At 44.4% G+C, this 23600-nt stretch overlaps 1 protein-coding gene across 1 annotated transcript in view; it reads right to left on the minus strand.

Moving 5' to 3' along the window:
- LOC134957795 (calcium-activated chloride channel regulator 1-like) overlaps nt 1-23600 on the minus strand; it is a 98934-nt gene that overhangs the window by 66706 nt on the left and 8628 nt on the right. The window contains exons 2-4 of the mRNA XM_063939963.1: nt 7588-7813; nt 2834-2974; nt 2126-2273 (exon numbers count right to left, since the gene is read on the minus strand). Coding sequence (XP_063796033.1) covers nt 2126-2273; nt 2834-2974; nt 7588-7746 — 448 coding nt within the window. The 5' untranslated portion in view covers nt 7747-7813. The remainder of the gene's footprint in view (nt 1-2125; nt 2274-2833; nt 2975-7587; nt 7814-23600) is intronic.

The following is a 23600-nucleotide window of genomic DNA, read 5'->3' on the forward strand; positions in this document are numbered from 1 at the left end:
GGCATTATTACTTCTTTTTTCCTGCTACTGATTCCTCTGGCTAGATTCCTCTGGCTATGCAACCAAGCATCTGACTTGCCTTTCTCATTGCGTTGTTGCATTGCTTTCCTGCCTTTAAGTCACTTGAAATAGTGACTCCTAAATGCCTCTGCAGTAGTTTCCATTATAGTCCCTTGATACTATATTTAGGCTTTGGGTCTTTGAGACCCAAGTGCATGATTTAGCATTTTTTAGCATTAAACTGTAGTTGCCATGTTCTTGACCATTTCTCAAGCCTAGCAAGGTCATCAATCATTTGTTTTACCCCTCCCGGTGTGTCTACACTGTTGCAAATCTTTGTATCATCTGCAAAGAGGCATACTTTCCCTTTAATACCATTTGCAATGTCACCAACAAAGATATTAAAGAGAACTGGTGGGAGATCATGTCAAACAAATCTTATTGACTTTTCTGACTCTGTGATGAAAATAATAGATCAAGGGGGAGCTGTAGATGTAGCATATCTAGACTTTAGTAAGGCATTTGACACTGTCCCACATCGCAGACTGCTAAATAAACTTGAAAGCGTGGGGTTGGATTATAAAACAGTTAAATGGATAAGAACCTGGTTGCAGGATAGGAAACAGACAGTTGTAGTAAATGGAGTGCAATCTTTGGAAGGAAATGTTATCAGTGGAGGGCGATTAAATCAAAGGTCCCGCTGAACTACTGACTTGATTTGAAGGTGGAGCTCCCCCTTTGCATGCTGGACATCATAGGTGTGCGCAGGGGGGGTGCCTGGTGCGCACAGGCACCCCCTAATATCTGGCACCCCCCGATCTCACATGCCTGATGCAGCGATCGCCGAGCAGGCTGATTACTGTCCCCTCTGCGCTGCACCCTGTCAGGACTGCATTACTGACCGGACGCCTGGGTTAATCAAGGGTGCCACTGCCACCGGCTTTCAAACTCCCGGCTCCACCTCCATGTACAAAAACAGCGTGATGTGACGTGATTACATCATGCTGCTCGCACGCCCATCTGTCACACCCGCCACATACACACCTCTTTCCTTCTATGCTATGCCAACGCCAGCCACTGATGAGGAGCAGCATGCAGCCAGCTTTCCTCTTAGGAAGACAAATTCAATACTGGCAGGCGGTCGGCAGGAGCATTGACACGTCACTCGTTTTTCCAGCAGCAGCAGTACTAATCTGCGACTGTCAGTGTCAGTGAGTAACTGACTTGTAAGTAAGCTGCTGCAGCTTGCAGGGGAAAGATAGGGGGGAGCCAGACCAGGCTGAGGAGGAGCAGTGTAATTGCAGTGAGTGCCATCAAGGGTGTTTGGTGCACACCACGACATCTGACAATGTATCTGCTTTATTAGGATTGCTACAAAGGTGGATATTTTATATGCGTTGACCGTCAATAGATGGTGCTAGAAAAGGCCCAAAAGGCAATGCTAGACACACCCCTCCAACGGTGCACCCCCAATGTGCTGCGCACGCCAGTGCTGGACATTCAGGATCATCAATAAATGTCAGCCTTTAAGTCCAGTTTTACAACCAGATGACTAAAGTGTAGCCCATAGAAGACAGCAGATAACTGAAGGCACACAGATTTAGCAATTTTGGGCCAGTTTTGACTAATATTTATATTATGGGTGATATTCAGTGAGGCGTGAGGTTTGTCGTGCTGGGAAAAGCTCCTGGAGCTTTTCGGGCATTTTCACAGTGCGGTAAACCATGGGCTAACACACGCTAACCCACAGATTCCATGCAAAGTGCTGGAATGTAAGGGTTTCCCCGCACTTTAAAATGAAGAGCCTTCATTTTAATCCTTGCAGCTCCTGGTGCTGTGAGGAAAAATCCACATTCTGCGGCTTAGCACACAGGGTTCACACAGCTAATTAAATGAGGCAGTATGTTTAACTAGCTGCAGGGTAAACCTTATACCTAATTGAATCTCCCCTATATCTGTTGAATTACAATTTGAGGCGTCAAGTATGATTTGTGAGTATATTCTTTTTAGCAGTTCCTGCTTATCAAATGCAATTTTCGGCTGAATTTCAATAATGCTTAATTACATGAATGCTTAATTAATTTAATTATATGGTTGAAATATGCAAATATATAATAGACTTTACCTCTTTGTCCATATATGCTCAGCAATTTGTCATTTAACATGAAATTAGGTGTCAGATGTATGTATTTTCCCTTTTCCCCACAGCCACCATATTGCAAAGTGTACGGGAAATCTCTGTCAATTAAAGGATCAGCTATGATAACATCAGCCTAGGGGGAAAAAAGCAAAACAGTAAGTCATTTTTTCCTTGACTGCAAATTCCAGTATACATATCAGCTGGAGCCCGTAGATCTCATACTGCTGAAGGGTCCTATGTTTTTACAGCTTGTACAGTAATTTTACATGCCAACCGTTAAAGGCACAACATTTATAACAATTATTGTATAATTTTCTACCACAGAAAGGTATACACTATCTCAGTACACCTACATCATATCTGCAATATCAATCCACTGTTAAAAGCACATATTGAGAAAGAGCAACACATTATTGCAATAGTGGTAGTACTGTAATAGTCATAGTAATAATAATAATAATAATAATAATAATAATAATCGTAAAATAGATGTTTGGCAGTTGAATGGCATTGATTGGATCTTGTGGGTGACGGCTGATTTGTCCACTCTTTTGGCTCAGTAGCCAGAGGTGCCGGTGGTCTGGTCGGAGATTGTCCTTCAGCATGGGTGGCGGGGTTCTTGGGGACCTGTTGCCTTGGTTAGGGAATATAGGCAGACCAAAAATATATAAAACTATATATACTGTAACTTACCTTATCATAGGACTCTGCTTTTGGCCTTCCAAATGTGCTGTTGCTTGACCAGGTGTTGGGAATTAAAATTTTTGCACTTTTAATAAAAACTCTGTTTTCTGTAGCCTGGAGCATGTAGGTAGAAGCATCTGTCACCATTTTCTGTTAATACATTTGAAAACAAAATTATAAAACTGATTAAATTATATATCCTGCTGTGGCAGACATTTTCAGGCTAAATCAGGTAATAAATGGAAGGAGTCTGACCAGTGGGGATGGTACGGTATCCCAGCGTTCTGTTTGCCAGCGGTCATGTGACCGACACCTGAAACCCTACACCACTCTTGACACAGGCGCCAGAACACCGACCACCGGAATGTCGAAGGTGAGTATCGGGCTGGGGGTTAGGGTTAGGGCCCAGGAAGGGAGAGTTAGGCACTAGACCGGAGGGACGGGTTAGGCACTAGGGGGGTGGTTAGCTATAGCCGCCACCCCTGAGTATTAGTCCTAGCCTCCACGCCCGATGGATTAGCCCTAACCGCCACCCCCAAGGGTTAGGGTTAGAGTAGGGGGCAGGAGAGGGATAAAATACTTACCTCTCTCCGGTGTTGGAATCCTCATTGTCAGGATGCTGCAGTCGGTCATGTGACCACCGGCATTCCGACAGCCGGTATTTCATACCAAACACAATCAGTGATTATATATGTTCTGTTAGGACAATCAAACATAATAAAATATTCTTGCCTTCAAGCATATACATTTTAATTTGTGTGACTCTGGAACTGCAGGAACGCCTTCTGACCACTATGGAGGTGTGAGCTAAATCAGCATAGTGTAACTAGCAGAGAAATGCGCAACACATGTAATCAAATCTGACCCTAAACAGCACTTTTATTATATAGAAAATAATACTGAAAAAGTAAAAGTAAAAAGGCCAATACACACTAGAAGATTTTGAGCTGAAAGCAGCTCACTTTTGGCGTTTTGAGCTGCTTTGAGTTCAAAATCTACTGTTGTGTGTGGGCGGGCGATGAGCGATGAACGCTGATACGCGCTCCCGCGTCATTGCCAGTGAGGTGGGCAATTATGTGTTTTGCACATAATGTTTTGCCCACCTCGTTCCTTGTTCATCCATCATCGCTCAGTGTGTCCGCTCTACGGCGCCGAGCGATGATGATGAACTGTCCTCTGCACTTCGGCACCACCCTGCTCCCTCCCCGCTCCCTCCCCAAGCCCCAGCTCATGAAGCAGCAGCAGCAAAGATCACGTGCAGCAGCAGCGGCATTCCCAATACAGTGAGTCCATTGCCACCAATGTTCATTATGAATGTCCCCCAGTAATATACTGTATACATTGCTGGCAGAGGCCAGCAATGTATATATTACTGGCACCACTGGCCACCAATGAAAATATATGCCATTAATATATACTTTGCTGGCAAAGGCCAGCAATGTAAAGATGGAGCCCTCCTCATCTTTGTCTTAAATAGGATTAACTGAGCCAGGGCAGTCGGACTTAATCCCCTGCTGTATTGTTCTCTCTATATTGTATTGCAGCGGAGAACAATAGATGAAAGGCTTATGCTATTAAACCTTGGTGCACCTAGGCACAGCAGAGAAGATGAGCGTGGCTCCATCTGTATATGTTCTGGCACCACTGGCCACCAATGTTTATGTATAATATATACTGTACATAATATATACAGTACATTGCAGACAGAGTCCCCCTTTATACACGTTATGGCAGCAGTCCCCCTTTTTCATTGTTATGGCAGCAGTCCCCCTTTTTACACATTATAGCAACAGTCTCCCTTTTTACACATTACGGCAGCAGAGTCCCCCTTTTTGCACATTACGGCAGCAAAGTCGCCCTTTTTACACATTATAGCAGCAGCCTCCCTTTTTACACATTACGGCAGCAGAGTCCCCCTTTTTACACATTATGGCAGCAGTCCTCCTTTTTACACATTATGGCAGCAGTCCCCTTTTTACACATTACGGCAGCAGTCCCCCTTCTTCTTACAAATTATGGCAGTAGTCCCCCTTTTTACACACATTACGACAGCAGAGTCCCCCTATTTACATATTACGGCAGTAGTCCCCCTTTTTACACATTACGGCAGCAGAGACCCCCTATTTACACATTATGGCAGCACCCTCCTTTTTACACATTACAACAGCAGAGTCCCCCTTTTTACACATTACGGCAGCAGAGTCCCCCTTTTACAATGGTCCATGCTCCCACCCTTGGAATTCAAACCCAGTCCATTATGTAAATAGCCTTTCTAATGAAAGATTTTCAGCAAAGTCTTTTGCCTCCTGAAAATCTCTTGCTCTTTGGGAAAATAGCTGAGTGTGTATGCACTACTTTGGGTGAAAGATATATCTTTCTGAGATTTTGTTAGTCTTTTGAAATGTAAATCTCTTAGTGTGTATGGGCCTTAAAACTAAAACGTTTAACATATAACTAATGGTATATGGCTAGGACCATACACACTGGGCGATTTTGGCCTCAAAATCGTTCATTTTTGCTGTTTTGAGCGATTTTGAGGTCAAAGTCACTCAGTGTGTATGGCCCAGCGACTGAAGACTGGTGATGATACACGCTCCCGCATCATTGCCAGCGAGGTGGTCCGTAGTCTGGTAAAACCAGCATACTTCAAGAAGATGGTTCATTTTCCAGCGATCATCGCTCAGTGTGTATGGCCACGAGCGATGATAGCTGGAACATGAACTGTCTTCTGGCCGGCGAACCCGCCCTGCTCCATTCCCAAGCCCCACCTGCTAGACGCCGCTGTCCACCCACTCTCTCCAGTGCCTGCTCCCTCCAGCTTCTGCTCCCTTCCAGACGCAGCGGCACAGATCCAAGCAGAGATACCAGTGAGTCGCTGCACCCTCGGTTATATACATTGCTGGCATAGGCCAGCAATGTATATACCACTGGCCACCAATGTTAATTTATTGTTTTTTATTTTATTTTAGCCAGTACTATATACATTGCTGGCACAGGCCAGCAATGTATATATTACTGCCACCACTGGGCACCAATGATGCATATATTAGCCAGTAATATATACATTGCTGGCACAGGCCAGCAATGTATATATTACTGGCACCACTGCCCAATGTTTATGTATAATATACATAATAAGCAGAGTCCCCATTTATACACATGGCAGCAGTTCCCTTTTTACACATTATGGCATCAGTCCCCTTTTTAAACATTACGGCAGCAGTCCCCCTTTTTACACACATTAAGGTCAGCAGTCCCCCTTTTTACACACATTACAGCAGCACACCCACTTTTTGCAATGGCCCATGCTCCCACCCTTGCAATTCAAACCCAGTCCATTATGTAAATAGCCTTTTAATGAAAGATTCTCAGCAAAGTCTTTCACTTCCTGAAAATCTCTTGCTCTTTGGGAAAATAGCTCAGTGTGTATGCTCTACTTTGGGTGAAGGATATATCTTTCAGAGATGTAGTCAGAGGGGTCAATTCAATTCGGCAACTTATGAATAGCGCCGGGAATTAGCTCCCGACGCTATTCAATTCAGCTCCAGTTAAGTCGGCGATGTCCCGTTCTCGCCGACTAAACAGGTTGAATTGTCGGGAGAACGGGCATTCTCCGACTTAACTCCCCGGCGCGAGGCTGATTCCCGACAGAATCAGCCTCGCGCCGGCCGCGAGGCAGCACTTTTGTCGGGTTTCTTCTCTCATCCCCCGGAGATGAGAGAAGAATTCCCGACAATTGCGGGTAACTAGCGGCTGAATTGAATAGCGTCGGGAGCTAATTCCCGGCGCTATTCATAAGTTGCCGAATTGAATTGACCCCAGTGTCTTTTGAAATTAAAATCTCCTAGTGTGTATGGACCTTAAAACACGTTTTGTAGGGGATGTAGTCAAAAGTTCCACAATAACAATTTAAGATGCAACATTAATGATGTTTACATTGCTAAAATGTTGACTGACAACATATCGACATTCTCAGAATGTCAACAAGTGAAATGTCGACACTGGCAGAATGTCAACATGAGGTTTAGGCTGTGGACAGGCGGTTTATGGTTAGGCTGCTGGTTAGGGTTAGGCTGTCGGGGGGCGTGAGGTTAGGGTAGGGCACTAAAGGAAGGGTTAGAGATTAGGGTCATGGATAGCGGAGAAATACTTACTGTAATACTGGAAGATTGGAGGTCTGACCTGGCCACCTCCACCAGGAGCAGGTCAGCACTCGTCACCAGGACGAAATGTCAACATTCTAACATGTGGACATGATAAAGTCTACATGATAACTGTCTACATGATAAAGTCAACATGGTCAACATCGACATTATGTACCCAACTGTTTTTTTTAACACTACTATGTCAACACATATATGTCAACTCCAGAGGCGCTTTAAGAAAGGAGGGGGCCCGTGAGCCGGCTCCGATCAGGTTCCCTTCCTCTCTGTCAATGCAGTAGATTCTGGTATTGTGCCAGAGTACACTGCGCTGGTCTCTGGGAACATGGCACACGTGCCGCATTCCCTTGGACATCTCTATTGCGCATGCACGGATCACCAAAAATGACCACAACGGCCATTTTCCCAGTTATATTTGCAGCCAGCACTTGGCCGACGAAGCGGTAAGTATAGTTAAATGTGTGCAGGGTGTACATCCTGTCAGGCCCCCTTTACTCAGGGGCCCGTGTGTACTGCACACCTTGCATCCATTATGGATATGCCAGTGGTCAACTCTGCCCAGTCACATACTATGAATTACAATAAAAATAATGTATTTACCTTTATTCTTTCAATTAACATTCCGTTTTCAGGAATCTTTGGGTGTATTGCGATAATAATGTCCTCATATCCATTATCTTTGAGTTTCACCAATGAGTCTCTTGCTGAAAGTGTCACTTGAAGTACAGAAATGAAAACGAATACCCCAGCAATCTTCATTGTTGCCTCTCCGGGATTACCAGCTTCTTGTGGTTCTTCTTAATATACGTTTCTGTGCAGTCAATCCCTGATGAAATGTACATATAATGTTATTATGATTATACTGTAATTGGTTAACAATTTCACAACTGGTTATGTACAAATTTCTCAACATACTGTGTAATGTGTGTCTTTGCATAACCAGACTATGAATCAGTTATTGTTTGCTATGCTATGGCTTATGTAAACTGTTGCCTGATATTTAAAAGAAAACAAAATCAGACATGTAATATAAGACAGGAATCGCATGCAAGTGTCAGGCCCCCAGCAACCATATGTATGTATTCATTTTTTTATTGGGGTGGGGGAGTGCACTTCGTAACCCCCTCCACTTTAGACATCTACTCTATTCTGTTGACATGAACAGATATTGTGCCAAACTGCGTATCACTTATAATACATAAGAAGTAGGCCAGTCAAACTGATCGCTATTTGCTGGCAAGGATATTGGTGGTGAAACTGGTGGTAATCTCATTGATCTATATGGCGATAAAAGGCCATATGGCTCGAAAAAGCACACGTTTTGCGTGCAATAGGGACCTTCATAAAGAGAGCTTGATAGATAGACTTTTAGATCCGTGACAAAGTTCTATGGATACCACATTTTCTCCAACATCGCAATAATCATTGCTATCACTACATCTTGAAAAATATTGTCTTAAAATAGCAAAAACATGAATAACAATGTATGTAATGAGTTATGTTATTTACAAATTGTGGACATTTGCTAGCAGGGACGGTGCAAGGTTTCTCGGCACCCTAGGCAAAACTTCAGCAGACTGCCCCAAACCACCACCAATACCCATGTCCTAGCCTTTCAGATGAAAGTGTGACTTAAGCCCAGTACCCACGGGCCGATTCAGGAGAGATGTGTGCTGAGCGAAGCGCTCAGCACACATCTCTCCTGCCGCTCAGCACAGCGCGATCTGTGCTGAGCGTGCGGGGGGAGACAGGGGGGCCGCTCACTTCACCCAGCAGGCGAAGTGAGCGACCCGCTAGATTGGCCTGCATGCAGGCCAATCTAGCAGCAGCGATAGCGATGTGCGGGGCCGCGCATCGCTATCGCCGAGGGGGCTACACACGGAGCGATCATACTGATATTCTAAGCAATCTAGTCAGATTGCTTAGAATATCGGTCCGTGAGTACCCCCTTTATAAGTTCCACAGCCACCGCTTGCTCACACCCCCCTTCCCCAGATCCCAACCCCCTAGGCAGCTGCCTAAAGCTGTATAATGGTCGAGCCAGTCCTGGCAAGAAGTGTTGTTCTGACTATCAAAAATATTTGAAGTTGTTTTCTGTCTTGAATTGCAGATTTATAAATGGATTTCAGAAATGTTGCAGCAATAGTTGACCGCTCATTAACAATACATGTTTTTATGTGATTACTTCCTTTTACAGTCTTGTGCCATAATAAACTGGAGAAATACCCACATACTGTACTTCATGTTACCTAATCACTCCACTAAAGCAGTAAATATTGAGAAACAGCCATAGACAAATAAATCATGCTGCTATGTCTGAAGGCTGATACAGGTATTTTCTTGCCCTGAGGATTATAACAAACATCCTGATTGTACCTTTTACTAGTAAAATGTTTCACCTCCGGCGAACCTTGAACAAAATAAAAGAACCTTTCACAATGCAGAGTGTGTGAAGTGCAGTTTAAGAAGAAAAAGGAGGTTTTATATACACAAAAAGCTCCCATATCGGCTGAAAGATAAAGTGTGAGCCAGTGCTGGAGCCTGTGAAAGTAAATACATGTATTTTATTTGGCTCTCCAGCAATGCATTTACTGTAAAGTGAAACAGAAAGTACCTCTATTAGACCAGTGCTTTTACATCTTAGGCCATAACTAACAATCATCCTGTCCTCACCAAGGAGCCTAATTGCCATTACCTACATATGTACCCTGTTACGTGTCATCTTGTTACTATGATTCGCAGCAATAAGAGGAGTCTATCTGGCCAAATTTATCCTTAAGCTCATGCAGGGGCAGTGCGTCCCAGAAGATGTGGTGCCAGTGAAGAGTGTACAAGAATATAGTGATAACTATTAGTGATGAGCGGGTTCGGTTTCTCGGAAACCGAACCCCCCCGAACTTCACGCTTTTTACACGGGTCCGAGGCAGACTCGGATCTTCCCGCCTTGCTCGGCTAACCCGAGCGCGCCCGAACGTCATCATCCCGCTATCGGATTCTCGCGAGGCTCGTATTCTATCGCGAGACTCGGATTCTATATAAGGAGCCGCGCGTCGCCGCCATTTTCACACGTGCATTGAGATTGATAGGGAGAGGACGTGGCTGGCGTCCTCTCCGTTTAGATAGAGAGTGAGACACTTGATTTACTGGAGCATTAGGAGTACTCAGAGAGTGCAGAGTTTTGCTGATAGTTATACTAGTAGTGACCACCAGTTTTATTTATTATTTAATATAATCCGTTCTCTGCCTGAAAAAAAACGATACACAGTCACATACCATATCTGTGCTCAGCCTCAGTGTGCTGCATGATAATATCATCTATGTATATCTGACTGTGCTGAGTAGTGCTCACTGCTCACACAGCTTAATTGTGGGGGAGACTGGGGAGCAGTTATAGCAGGAGTACATATTTAACAGTGCACACTTTTGCTGCCAGAGTGCCAGTGTGACTGACCAGCAGTGACCACCAGTATATTGTCTGCCTGAAAAAGTTAAACACTCGTGTGGTGTTTTTTTTTTTTTATTCTATAAACGCATTCTGCTGACAGTGTCCAGCAGGTCTGTCATTCATTATATTTCTATCTTCTTCATACTAGTAGTTTAGGAGTCTGCAGTGCTGACAGTGTCCAGCAGGTCCGTCATTATATAATATATACCTGTCCTGCAGTAGTGATATATATATATTTTTTATATCATTATCATCCAGTCTATACTAGCAGACGCAGTACGGTAGTCCACGGCTGTAGCTACCTCTGTGTCGGCAGTCGCTCGTCCATAATTGTATACCTACCTGTGGTGGGTTTTTTTTTTTCTATCTTCTTCATACTAGTAGTTTAGGAGTCTGCAGTGCTGACAGTGTCCAGCAGGTCCGTCATTATACAATATATACCTGTCCTGCAGTAGTGATATATATATATATTTTTCATATCATTATCATCCAGTCTATACTAGCAGACGCAGTACGGTAGTCCACGGCTGTAGCTACCTCTGTGTCGGCAGTCGCTCGTCCATAATTGTATACCTACCTGTGGTGGTTTTTTTTTTTTCTATCTTCTTCATACTAGTAGTTTAGGAGTCTGCAGTGCTGACAGTGTCCAGCAGGTCCGTCATTATACAATATATACCTGTCCTGCAGTAGTGATATATATATATTTTTTATATCATTATCATCCAGTCTATACTAGCAGACACAGTACGGTAGTCCATGGCTGTAGCTACCTCTGTGTCGGCAGTCGCTCGTCATCCATAAGTATACTAGTATCCATCCATCTCCATTGTTTACCTGAGGTGCCTTTTAGTTGTGCCTATTAAAATATGGAGAACAAAAATGTTGAGGTTCCAAAAATAGGGAAAGATCAAGATCCACTTCCACCTCGTGCTGAAGCTGCTGCCACTAGTCATGGCCGAGACGATGAAATGCCATCAACGTCGTCTGCCAAGGCCGATGCCCAATGTCATAGTACAGAGCATGTAAAATCCAAAACACCAAATATCAGTAAAAAAAGGACTCAAAAATCTAAAATAAAATCGTCGTCGGAGAAGCGTAAACTTGCCAATATGCCATTTACCACACGGAGTGGCAAGGAACGGCTGAGGCCCTGGCCTATGTTCATGGCTAGTGGTTCAGCTTCACATGAGGATGGAAGCACTCAGCCTCTCGCTAGAAAAATGAAAAGACTTAAGCAGGCAAAAGCACAGCAAAGAACTGTGCGTTCTTCGAAATCACAAATCCACAAGGAGAGTCCAATTGTGTCGGTTGCGATGCCTGACCTTCCCAACACTGGACGTGAAGAGCATGCGCCTTCCACCATTTGCACGCCCCCTGCAAGTGCTGGAAGGAGCACCCGCAGTCCAGTTCCTGATAGTCAGATTGAAGATGTCAGTGTTGAAGTACACCAGGATGAGGAGGATATGGGTGTTGCTGGCGCTGGGGAGGAAATTGACCAGGAGGATTCTGATGGTGAGGTGGTTTGTTTAAGTCAGGCACCCGGGGAGACACCTGTTGTCCGTGGGAGGAATATGGCCATTGACATGCCTGGTGAAAATACCAAAAAAATCAGCTCTTCAGTGTGGAAGTATTTCAACAGAAATGCGGACAACATTTGTCAAGCCGTGTGTTGCCTTTGTCAAGCTGTAATAAGTAGGGGTAAGGACGTTAACCACCTCGGAACATCCTCCCTTATACGTCACCTGCAGCGCATTCATCATAAGTGTCAAAGTCAGAAAAATGTCCCTATGCACGTTGCCATATTTGCACCGCACACTGGTCCGCGCTGCGCATGCGTACGCTCTCCCGTGAAGGCGCATACCCGCAATAGCGTGCACTCGCAGGCGCGGTATGCGTATTTACGGTAGAGTTTATGTAGTCGTAGCGTGCGACTCATTCGTTACATATTTTCACAATTAATGTAGTTTGTAGATCATGATCCCTTTGATAGATTCTGAAAGTTTGGTTAATATAGAATGTCCCTGAGCTGAGGAATCCCTCTTTGTATGGTACGAAGGGTCTAACAGGAATCATATAGCAGTGTTTGGTACCCATCGGAAGAGTATTTAATTAGCAATATTCCGGTGTTGGTTTGGAGCGTATTAATCGCTCGTGCGAATAGTTATGGACATAAGAAGTTTATGTCCATTTCTACTATTTACTCATACTCAGGTATGCGGCGGGAAACCTAGTTCCCCACCCACCTGAGCTGTTTGAAATCGTCACAGCCCACCTGTATGAATCAACCTATGACCTTTTGTTATGATGCAGGGCCGAATTCCGACGTCCAATGGACAATGGGATTGTAGGGACTGTAGGATTGCATTGTGTGTGGGGCATAAATAGGCAGGCCGACCACATCCAGCTCTCACTCTTCAACGGTTCTCATTGCTGAAAATCGGGTGCTGGATGTCCAGGCGCATGCGATCGTTTCCCCTTGTGCGTAAGTTTTCTCTCCGTAATCATTGTCTTACTGTGAGCCAATTTCTCTCATCTCTCTCCACTTCTCTCTCTCTCTCTCCCTCTTTCTCGTTTCTCTCACATCTCCCCTAGACTAGTATTGAATTGTATTAGATAGTATTGTATTTTGGTTAGGAAGTCTCTGTTATATTGTAGTGTATCATTTGTACTGTTATCCCCTTTTACAAGTATATTAGATATAATACAGTTAATAGGCTTTGGACCCTAAACCAGTATCTGTGTATTTTCTATAGTGTTAAGTGTTCACTTGAGCGTCGGTGACGCTCAAGCAGCTTTGTAGTTAGTCAGGTTACACAAGGTTGCACTTACACCCTGTATTCACATTAAGTTATTCTGTGTATTTCATTGGTATAAGGTTTAAACATTAAGGTATAGCGTTGTGAGCGTCTGCGCCGCTGGTGACCTCCTCGTGGTCTCGAGCGTATGCTACGCCATAGCGAATCATTACTCTAGTCATAACCAATAACGTGTCCTGTGATCACTGGGCCGTGAGCGAACGTGACGCTTGAGCGTCTCGCCTACGGCGGAGCGATCGTTACGCAAATAGCGTACCCTTACGGTACTTCTTAAGCAAACAGCGTACAGTGTTCTTAGACTTCATAAAGGGTTGTTTATACGACAAAGGAATTTAGCATTGTCAATTGGGGACTCGTCCTATCCTTCTCATATCTGCACTAGGTAGATCAGCAGACATTATCCCCCAGCAAAGGGTGGGAGGTTGTCTCCCAGTGCTGACGGGATAAGCGTCTGCTTCGCTTAGATAAAGAGTGCTGAAGGAATCCGGGAACCGGAAGTAAGAACAAAACGCTTGTGTCTTTTTAAAAAAAAAAAACTGTTTTATTTCTCTTCTGTCTTGCGTATACACGCACGCATACATATATATCTGCATTTCTTTTTCAAATTTCGTATATCACTATTCCTGTTTGCCAATTTTTATAGTTGATAGAAAGTGCTAAAAGAGATTTGCTGTTATTTCATAGTAGAGGTAATAGTTAAAATATAGACCAACACACGGCTTGTCTGGGAGACAAGGCAGTCAGTGTGGTGTGCGGTAGATGATCAGGGATCATCCACATTGATAAAAATAGAAATTGTGTTACGGTGGATCTTTGTTTTGCGTACACGTGTCCCTAACAAAAGACTTGCGTACGCAATCCAAAGGCAGACGCACGCAGCGTACATTACGCAACGTAGCGTCTGGTTACGCCCACGTAGCTCGTCACGAAAAGTTGAATTAGCGCAAAGCGATAATTAGCGCAAAGGCGATAAGTAACGCACAGCGGTAGATAACGCGACGCGGTAAATAACGCAAATCTATTTTTGGAAAAATCTGAAATTTAGTTTAACAGATCCTGCTCCTAATTGGTAACACAGTTGGACTGAAGAAAAATTTCTGCGCAGAAATAGATATAGAAACAAAAGTGTACATGTGTTGAGTGAGTGTGTTTTTATCACATAAGTTTATATAACTTAGAGGTTGAACCAAAAGGAAAGTCGGGTACTCGTCAAGGGACATACGTGTAAGTGACATATACGGTGGCTAGGGAGGCATCCTTGGTTAAATAATATTTGAGCATTAGAGTATAGCGGACCATAAGGTAACAAGACCAGGAGGTCATAAGGTAACAAGACCAGGAGGTCATAAGGTAACAAGACCAGGAGGTCACAAGGTACTAAAAGATCCGCTATAAAGGTACAAGAGGCACAACGCCTGGGGTGTTGGTGCAGAACCCATATAGGCCATAAGCTCATGCTGAAGGAATCGCGGCCGGAAACATCGATTCCACTGATCTCTCAGTACATAACAGGTAGTGCTTATGTACTGAACGATTGTACCGCACGTAATTGTGTGCAGTAGTTAGTAATCTGACCTAATACCATTAGAGTAAAGTGGTCACAAACGCTATTTGTACATTCTAACGTGATTTGTGTAATTTTTTATTTTTAAAAAGGGAAGTTCGCTGGTCACTCAGGAACTATCTAACAACCCCAACTTTACTGGAAAGAGTAAGTGTCCTGCGGGTAACCCTCATATGTTCCAGTAAAATAAAGGTTCACAGGGGCCCTGGGTTGGGTACCGCAGCTCTGGTTACAGTGATTGCAGTACTGGCCAACGTGGGCGAGAAGTAAGTGGGGTACTTGGTAAACCGCCACCGCCGGCCTGCCCAGGACATCTTGGTTTGTTTGTAAGGGTTCGCTGAAAACCTTGAGATAAAGATCCAAGGAGGAATAAGCAACACCTGCAGATTATGGGGGCCATTTGTTCAGGTAGGGGGCGATCAACCTCGGTTCGGGTTGATTCAGAGAACCGACCAGTCGGGTCGGCAAGATACATCATGTGTGAAAAATACGGTAGTCACACAGAGGTTTTATGTGATGAATGGGAGAGAATGACTGTACAAGACAGGGACAAATTCCCAAGAATAGGTAGCTTCAGTCCAGAAGTGTTACAAAATTTAAGGAGGAGGATATGTCTCGTAAAATCAACAAAGAGACGAATTCAGCATCATGATTATTTACAGTTATGGCACCAGGAAGGTGAGATACAGAGAGGTTTGGCTCTGGCGGCGGGATCTGGGGCAGTAAGGAAACTGATAGCCACAGCTCCTCCTCCACCATATATATCAGGAGAGAAGTTGATTGCGGAGAGAAACGCACTGGGTTGTAAAACACAAACACTTAGTAACCCTGTAAATGTAAATGATGTTAACCAAGTAACTCATGCAATTATTAACCCGTGCAAGTTGTACCCTGTTTTGAACCCTCCTCAGGAGTGTGATCAAGAAGACGATTCGGCAACAATTTCAGCTCTCTCTCTTGCGGCCACCATAGCAGAGACCACAGTAGGCACAGCGACACCCACGAGATTAGCGAAAGCCCCTAGCGGAGGGATAGGTGAGGTCGTGTCAACGGGTAAGTACGGCACCATGCACTACACTGAAACAATTGTACCACAACAAACAGTAGAATCTACACAGGAAGAGGCTGTTAGAATTGCTCCTGTAAGGGTAATAGCAGTTCCCAATGGAAAAACAGATGTGTCTGGAGCCACTCCCATAAGGAACATTGCCATGTACACTCCATTTTCCAGAATGGAATTAAGAACAATAGTGTCCGAATTTCCTGACCCCAGGAAGGACTTAGTTGCTAGCCAAAAATACATCAGGGATCTAGGTAACACTGTAGAACCCAACAACAAGGATTGGCAGATACTGCTAAGAGCTTGTTTACCTTCCAATGTTGACGCAACTCAATTTTTAGCTGACTGTGCATTGGATAAAGATGTACCGCTTACAGACGTGTACAACAAGGATAATGTAAAAAGGATAAATTTACAGCTAAAGGAGTATTTCCCAGCCGTTGTTAAATGGAACAAGATATTCTCCATTAAGCAAAAGGAGTCCGAAACGGCAACAGAATATTTTCACCGGGCACTATTAGAAATGGCAAAGTACACTGGTATAGAAGACATTAAGACCAACCCAAACCATCGAGAAGTAGCAGTATCTGTACTGATGGATGGTTTGAAAGAAACATTAAAAGCTAGGGTACAGACCACGCAGCCATGTTGGCGAGGTCTGTCGGTGTCCACATTGAGAGAGGCTGCTATTGATCACGACAGAAACATCACTAGGCACAGGGAGTCGCAAAGTGATAAGTTGATGTCAGTAAGTATACAGGCGCTGACCACAAGGCAGCCTGCGTATGTACCACCGAATCCTGTGGGTAAGGCAAGTGTAATAACATGTTTTTCTTGTAACAGACCGGGACACTATGCACGAGACTGTAGAACAAAGAGTGTACAAAGATCTTTTCAACCCCCTAGACAACGACACGACACACGACATTGGGAGCAGGGTCCACAGAGGCGGAGTTTTGAGCCACATACAGGGGAAACAAAAAGATATCCCCCGAACAGAGATTGGCATGCCTCTGGTAGTTCCCAGCTAACTCCCTCACAAGTTGTTGCTGCCAGCGGGATTCAGGGAGGTCAACATACCCACTAGGGGTGTGGCCATACCTGTAATCTGCAGCCAGTTAAGTTGATTGCCAGTCTTGGAAGTGAACCAGAGATTGCAATCAATGTAGCTGGAAAAACTTTAAACTTTCTTGTAGACACAGGGGCGGCCAAGTCAGTGATAAATTCGACAGTGGGCATGAGAACCACTGGTAAGACAGTTCCAGCCATGGGAGTAACAGGAGTAGTCCAGCACTACCCTGTTAGCAAACCAGCCGAGATTACAATAGGGCCTTTGCATACCAAGCATTCCTTTTTGCTGGCTGCATCGGCACCAACTAATCTCCTGGGTAGAGACTTACTATGTAAAATGGGTTGCGTCATTTATTGTACTCCTGAAGGTGTATTCTTGGACATCCCTGAGAACCACGCACATGAAGTACGAGACATGTTAGACTCCCCATCAAAATTAATGTCACATTCCATTATGACAAATAGGAACCCATCCCAAGTAGAAGAGATGACATCTCAGATACCAGAGTCACTTTGGACAAAAGATGGACAGGACACTGGATTAATGGCAAACGTAGCTCCAGTAGTTGTACAAGTAAAAGGTGGTAGGATAGCTCCAAAAATCCCACAGTATCCTCTGAAGCCAGAGGTGGAGTTAGGAGTTTTCCCAGTAATAGAGCGCTTGCTACAACAGGGCATTCTAGTAAGAACGTCCAGCACAGCAAATAGTCCCATCTTCCCTGTTAAAAAGAGTGGGGGGAGGGGTTACAGGCTAGTGCAGGATCTAAGGGGGATTAACAAAATAGTTGAGAGTCAGTTCCCCGTAGTGCCTAATCCAGCTGTCATCCTAATGCAAATTCCTCCCACTGCCAAATTTTTCACTGTTATTGACCTCTGCTCCGCATTCTTTTCGGTACCTCTGCACCCTGACAGCCAATATTTGTTTGCATTCACATACAGAGGAGTCCAATACACGTGGACTCGGTTACCCCAAGGTTTCATAGATAGTCCAAGTATATTTTCTCAGGCTTTGCATGATTGTTTACAGTCTTTCCAACCGGAGAGTGGATCAGTGTTGATACAGTACGTGGATGATCTACTACTGTGTTCAGATTCACTGGAGGCTTCCCTGAAGGATACGAAACAGCTCCTGTTTCATCTTTCAGACACAGGTCACAAGGTTTCCAAAGACAAGTTACAATTATGCCAAACTAAGGTAAAATATTTGGGACACTGTCTAACACAAGGACTGAGACACCTGACCGCTGATAGAATCCAAGCCATTAGAGACATGACACTGCCACAAACCCAGCAACAGATCAGGACGTTTCTAGGAATGTGTGGGTATTGCCGTAATTGGATCCCAGGGTTTTCCATATTGGCGCTACCTCTGCAGGAAATGGTCTCGTCAAACAAACCTGATCGGATTTCGCATACAGACGAATCCGAAACAGCATTTGAGAGACTTAAACAGTGCCTAACGCAGGCGCCAGCACTAGGTATGCCAGACTATGGGAAACCCTTTGAACTATACGGAACAGAAAGTGCTGGGTGCGCAGCAGGTGTACTAACCCAAAAACACGGTGACGCCAGCAGGCCAGTCGCATACTACAGCGCTCAGCTAGACACAGTAGCGCGATCCCTCCCCACATGCTTGCGTAGCGTTGCGGCGATAGCATTGCTAGTGACAAAAAGCGAAGATGTCGTGCTAGGCCACAACCTCACAATCCATACACCGCATGCGGTATCTGCCTTATTGAATTCTGCCCAAACCAGACACGTCTCATCTGCAAGGTTTACAAGATGGGAATTGGCATTAATGGCCCCAGTAAACATCACCATAAAGAGATGCAGCGCATTAAATCCTGCAACATTTCTCCCAGGTGTGCCTGGTCAGACACAAAGGGTGGAAGGTGAGAGTGATGGGGAAGGAGGATTTAATGCAAAGGAAGATACCCATGATTGTATGGAATATTTGACCCAAAATTTTACCGCAAGGCCTGACATCAGTGACAAGCCACTGGAAGATGCAGAACTCACGTTCTACACTGACGGTAGTTGTCATAGACAGTCAGACTCGGGAGACTTGTGTACTGGATACGCAGTCGTAGATGACCAAGACACCATAGAAGCAGAACCGCTAGGCCCACCTCACTCAGCCCAGGTTGCTGAACTGGTCGCCCTAACCAGAGCATGTGAATTGGCTAAGGGTAAGTCAGCCAATATCTACACCGATTCTAGATACGCCTTCGGGGTAGTACATGATTTCGGAGCCTTATGGCGCCTCAGAAATTTCATGACGGCAGCTGGTACACCGATAGCGCATGCAGCTTATATAAAAAGGCTTCTAACAGCGATACAGGAACCCGACAGAGTGGCTGTTATCAAATGTAAAGCACATACATATAGCCAAGACCCAGTATCCCTTGGTAACAGCCGAGCAGACGAAGCCGCAAAGCTTGCAGCTGCTACCCCCATACAGACAGACACCACACAACTGATGGTATTTAATACCATCAACACACAGAAGTTGTGTGAGATGCAGAATTTGTGTTCCACACAGGAAAGAGCAGTCTGGAAGGCAAAGGGATATGGCCAGGAGTCCTCAGGGCTCTGGACGGATGGACATGGTAAACCAGTGGCCCCCAGGGCATATCTTCCATGTCTGGCTGAAGCAGCTCACGGGCTGACTCATCTAGGCAAGGAGGGGATGTGCAAATTGGTAAGAGCATACTGGTGCGCCCCAGGATTCTCCTCTCATGCGAGTAAAAGAGCAATGTCATGCCTTACCTGTCTGAGAAAGAATATTGGAAAGGCAATACCTACAGAACCATCCCATATCCCACCTGCCGGCGGCCCTTTCCAGGTAATACAAATTGACTTCATTCAATTACCCCCATGTCGAAATTTGAAATATGTACTTGTCTGTATAGATGTTTTCTCGAATTGGGTCGAAGCTTTTCCAGCAGCTACAAATACCGCTATGTTTACAGCTAAGAAAATTGTGCAGGAATTTGTATGTAGATATGGTATCCCTAGAATCATTGAAAGTGATAGGGGTACCCATTTTACAGGTGATGTCTTTCAAGGAATGTGTAAGTTGATGGGAATTGATAGCAAGCTGCACACTCCGTACCGTCCACAGGCGAGTGCGAAGGTCGAAAGAGTGAACAGCACTATTAAAAATAAATTGAGTAAAATAATGGCAGAGACAGGATTGACGTGGCCAGAAGCTTTACCCATTGTTTTGTATAGCATCAGAACCACTCCCAGGTCCCCTCTTAATCTGTCTCCTTTTGAAATTTTGTTTGGTCGACAACCGCATGTCATGATTAACCCTCAGGATGATTTGAAATGTAACAATGAAGTAACTGTAAAATACTTAATTAACATGAGTAAGCAGTTGAGGAGTCAAAATGATAATCTGAAGTTGGTGATTCCTGATTTACCAGATAATAATTGTCATGACATTGAACCTGGGGATTATGTAATGATACGAAATTTTCTACGCTCAGGTTGTCTTATTGATAGATGGGAAGGACCATACCAGGTCTTATTGACTAGCACCACAGCATTGAAGGTTGCTGAGAGAGAGACTTGGGTCCATTCATCCCACTGCAAAAAGGTTGCTGATCCAGAGAAGTCCCGTGATAAGGAACAGACGGTAGAGGTTGTATCACTGGAGTGTCTGTTCCAGGAGGACTGAGGCGGCACCTGAGCCTTGAAGACCGAAAGCAGTTGTCGACTCCCTTCTCCCTTTTATTGTTTTTCTCCACTTCCCATCCCCTCTCCCTTAAAATTTCTTTTTCCCCCTTCTCATTCTTCTCTGTTTCCTCCTCAAAGATGGACTTGCCCCAAGAGACTGTGATCCGGATTTTGATGTTAACCATGATGTTGACCAGAGCAGTCTGTTCCGGCGAGAGTACCATAGAGGTCGAGAGAGGATCTGGAATGGGTTCCGATTATGATGATGGAGGCGTAGTTTTCCAAGGTCAACCAAACCAACAAGCAAAGGCGAGTATCAGAAAACGATCCGATAGAAGAAATTGTGATGGATTGTTAGCTGAAGAAAACTGTATCTGTAGGCTCTGTGATAATCTGGTTGAAGATGGATGCATAAAGAAATGCCAATCCAGTTTTAATATCCATATGGACCGGCATCCATTGAGTGACTATCACTCCTTAGTGGGTAACGTATTAAACCAAACAGATTGTTGGGTATGCTCTCAAGTACCTCAGGGTCACAGCAAATCAGGGCTAGTACCATTTCCTTTAACGTTAGGGGAGGTACTTGAGCTAAGTGGTGGGAGACCGGTGGACCGGAGGTTTAACATCTCCAGCCCTCCTAGTTTGAAGCTCCACCAATACCATGTGGATAGGTCCCTCTTATGTTTTAATATCTCCAATCCCCGTAAGACGGGAAATTGGGAAGTGTCATGGAGCAACCTTACCATGACCTTTTCACACAGAGCAGATAGAATGCCTACAGATACAGAGCTTGTACGCCACATAGCCAGTAGAGGAAAATCTTTCCGGTATCGATATACCTTAGGAAATAGGATTACTAGAGTTGGAGAGGTATCACCAGGATACTGTGCACATATCGTACAGACTGATACGTGCATTAAGCAGATGGAAGAATTAGGGTCAGGAGATTTCACCTGGAAGGTTTGTAACATGATCATGTCCTTCTCCGTCCCTTATGTTCTCCCCGATGATGCATATTTCATATGCGGGAGAAAGGCGTACAAGTGGCTTGCCCCAAACTCTGAAGGATTGTGTTATATTGGAAAAGTATTGCCTGAAGTGATGACTGTTACACATGACAAAATGAAGGACATACACCGTGGTGCCCAAGCTCCTTATACTCACACTCATTACGAGCACCGAGTTAAAAGACAACTGTCAGAAAGGTTAGAGCATCCGGCCTCTGATCTTATCCATGAATCCACCGGGATTCAGGTTCTGGTAGCGTTAGATTTCACTCGTACCGCTCGAGGAGTGATGAATTATAGATACATTTCCGCACTCGCCAATTTGTTAGATAATATCACTGAAATGTACGATGACACGTTTAGATACACTGGAAGAGAACTTCAAGCTTACAAAACAGAACTAGTTCAGCATAGGATGGTTCTTAATTATCTTACAGCAGTAACAGGCGGATATTGTGTTACATTGGCAACACAGTATGGCATAAAGTGTTGCACGTATATCACAAATAGCACCGAGGATCCGGTAGAGGTCATAGACCAAAAGATGGACGATATTCTCCAATTGAAGTGGGAATTTCGTCGAAAACACAATCTCACCCTTGCTGCTGTAGGTAATGAGCTGACTAGTTGGGTGTCATGGTTGAACCCGCGAAATTGGTTCTCCGGTTTAGGAGACTGGGCTCAAGGAGTCATAATAGATGTTGGAAAGTTTCTACTATGTATCTTGGGTGTCGTTATATCGATTGGATTGATATTTAGATGCGGGCAGGCTTTAATGAGGTGCAAACAAAGTACAAAAGTGATGAGCTTGAGGAGTGAGGAAACCGTAATTAACCTGGATTTGATTTATGACCCAATGATAGAAACCAGGATGTGATGAAAATGCGATTATACGGTCCGTTTCTTTCACCTGTTTTTCTGCTTTTCTCCCAGATACAAAGACCCCCTTGGACGAGGAAGCTGACGAGACGAGATGTATACAGACAACGGATTGACCAAAGAAGAAGATTTGACAACTTTAAATATGGACACTTGATGAACTTTGCCATGGATCCCCAGTTTCCCTAGTATTTTTAAACTCACGCTAGCCCAACATTTTTTTGTAAATCTGATGGCACTGACAAAGCTTGTTGCTCATGCCTAAGGAGCAAAACAGCGCAAAGAAGACGACTCTCAACAGATACCGAACACAACTTCAACAACAGATGTACATTTCCCTGACATAGAATATCATTGCATTTTTCGTAAGTGTTCTTTATCTTCATCTCTACAACCCTCAGGTAACGACACACATAGACGATAGGGAGTACAGGCACAGATATCAGCAACCACATACCTCCCCCATTCATGTATCATCAACTAAAATGTGCATCCCCATTTTGTTACAACCACAGCCGAAATGAGCTCGGTAGAGTTTGACAACCCATCCGCAGACCCTTAGTACGGGATAAGAAGGAATTCAAATGTATACTTCGCAATACCTCGAAGCTTGATTTACCACACGTACGGCACGATGATACATGACCCTCCAAACATGGACTCATACACACATGCTTCTGCTTTCTCACTAGGTCATACCCTCTTCACACCTACTCCACTCTTCTTCCTTACCCCACCATGGAAATCAATTAACCCCTGACTTACATTTTTCTCCTTTTTGAAATGTTTTAGAAGGTGGCAGTTATTATTGACTGCCAAAGGGTGGACTGTCAAAGTCAGAAAAATGTCCCTATGCACGTTGCCATATTTGCACCGCACACTGGTCCGCGCTGCGCATGCGTACGCTCTCCCGTGAAGGCGCATACTCGCAATAGCGTGCACTCGCAGGCGCGGTATGCGTATTTACGGTAGAGTTTATGTAGTCGTAGCGTGCGACTCATTCGTTACATATTTTCACAATTAATGTAGTTTGTAGATCATGATCCCTTTGATAGATTCTGAAAGTTTGGTTAATATAGAATGT

This window comes from Pseudophryne corroboree, chromosome 9, assembly GCF_028390025.1.
Source record: "Pseudophryne corroboree isolate aPseCor3 chromosome 9, aPseCor3.hap2, whole genome shotgun sequence".
NCBI lineage: Eukaryota > Metazoa > Chordata > Amphibia > Anura > Myobatrachidae > Pseudophryne > Pseudophryne corroboree.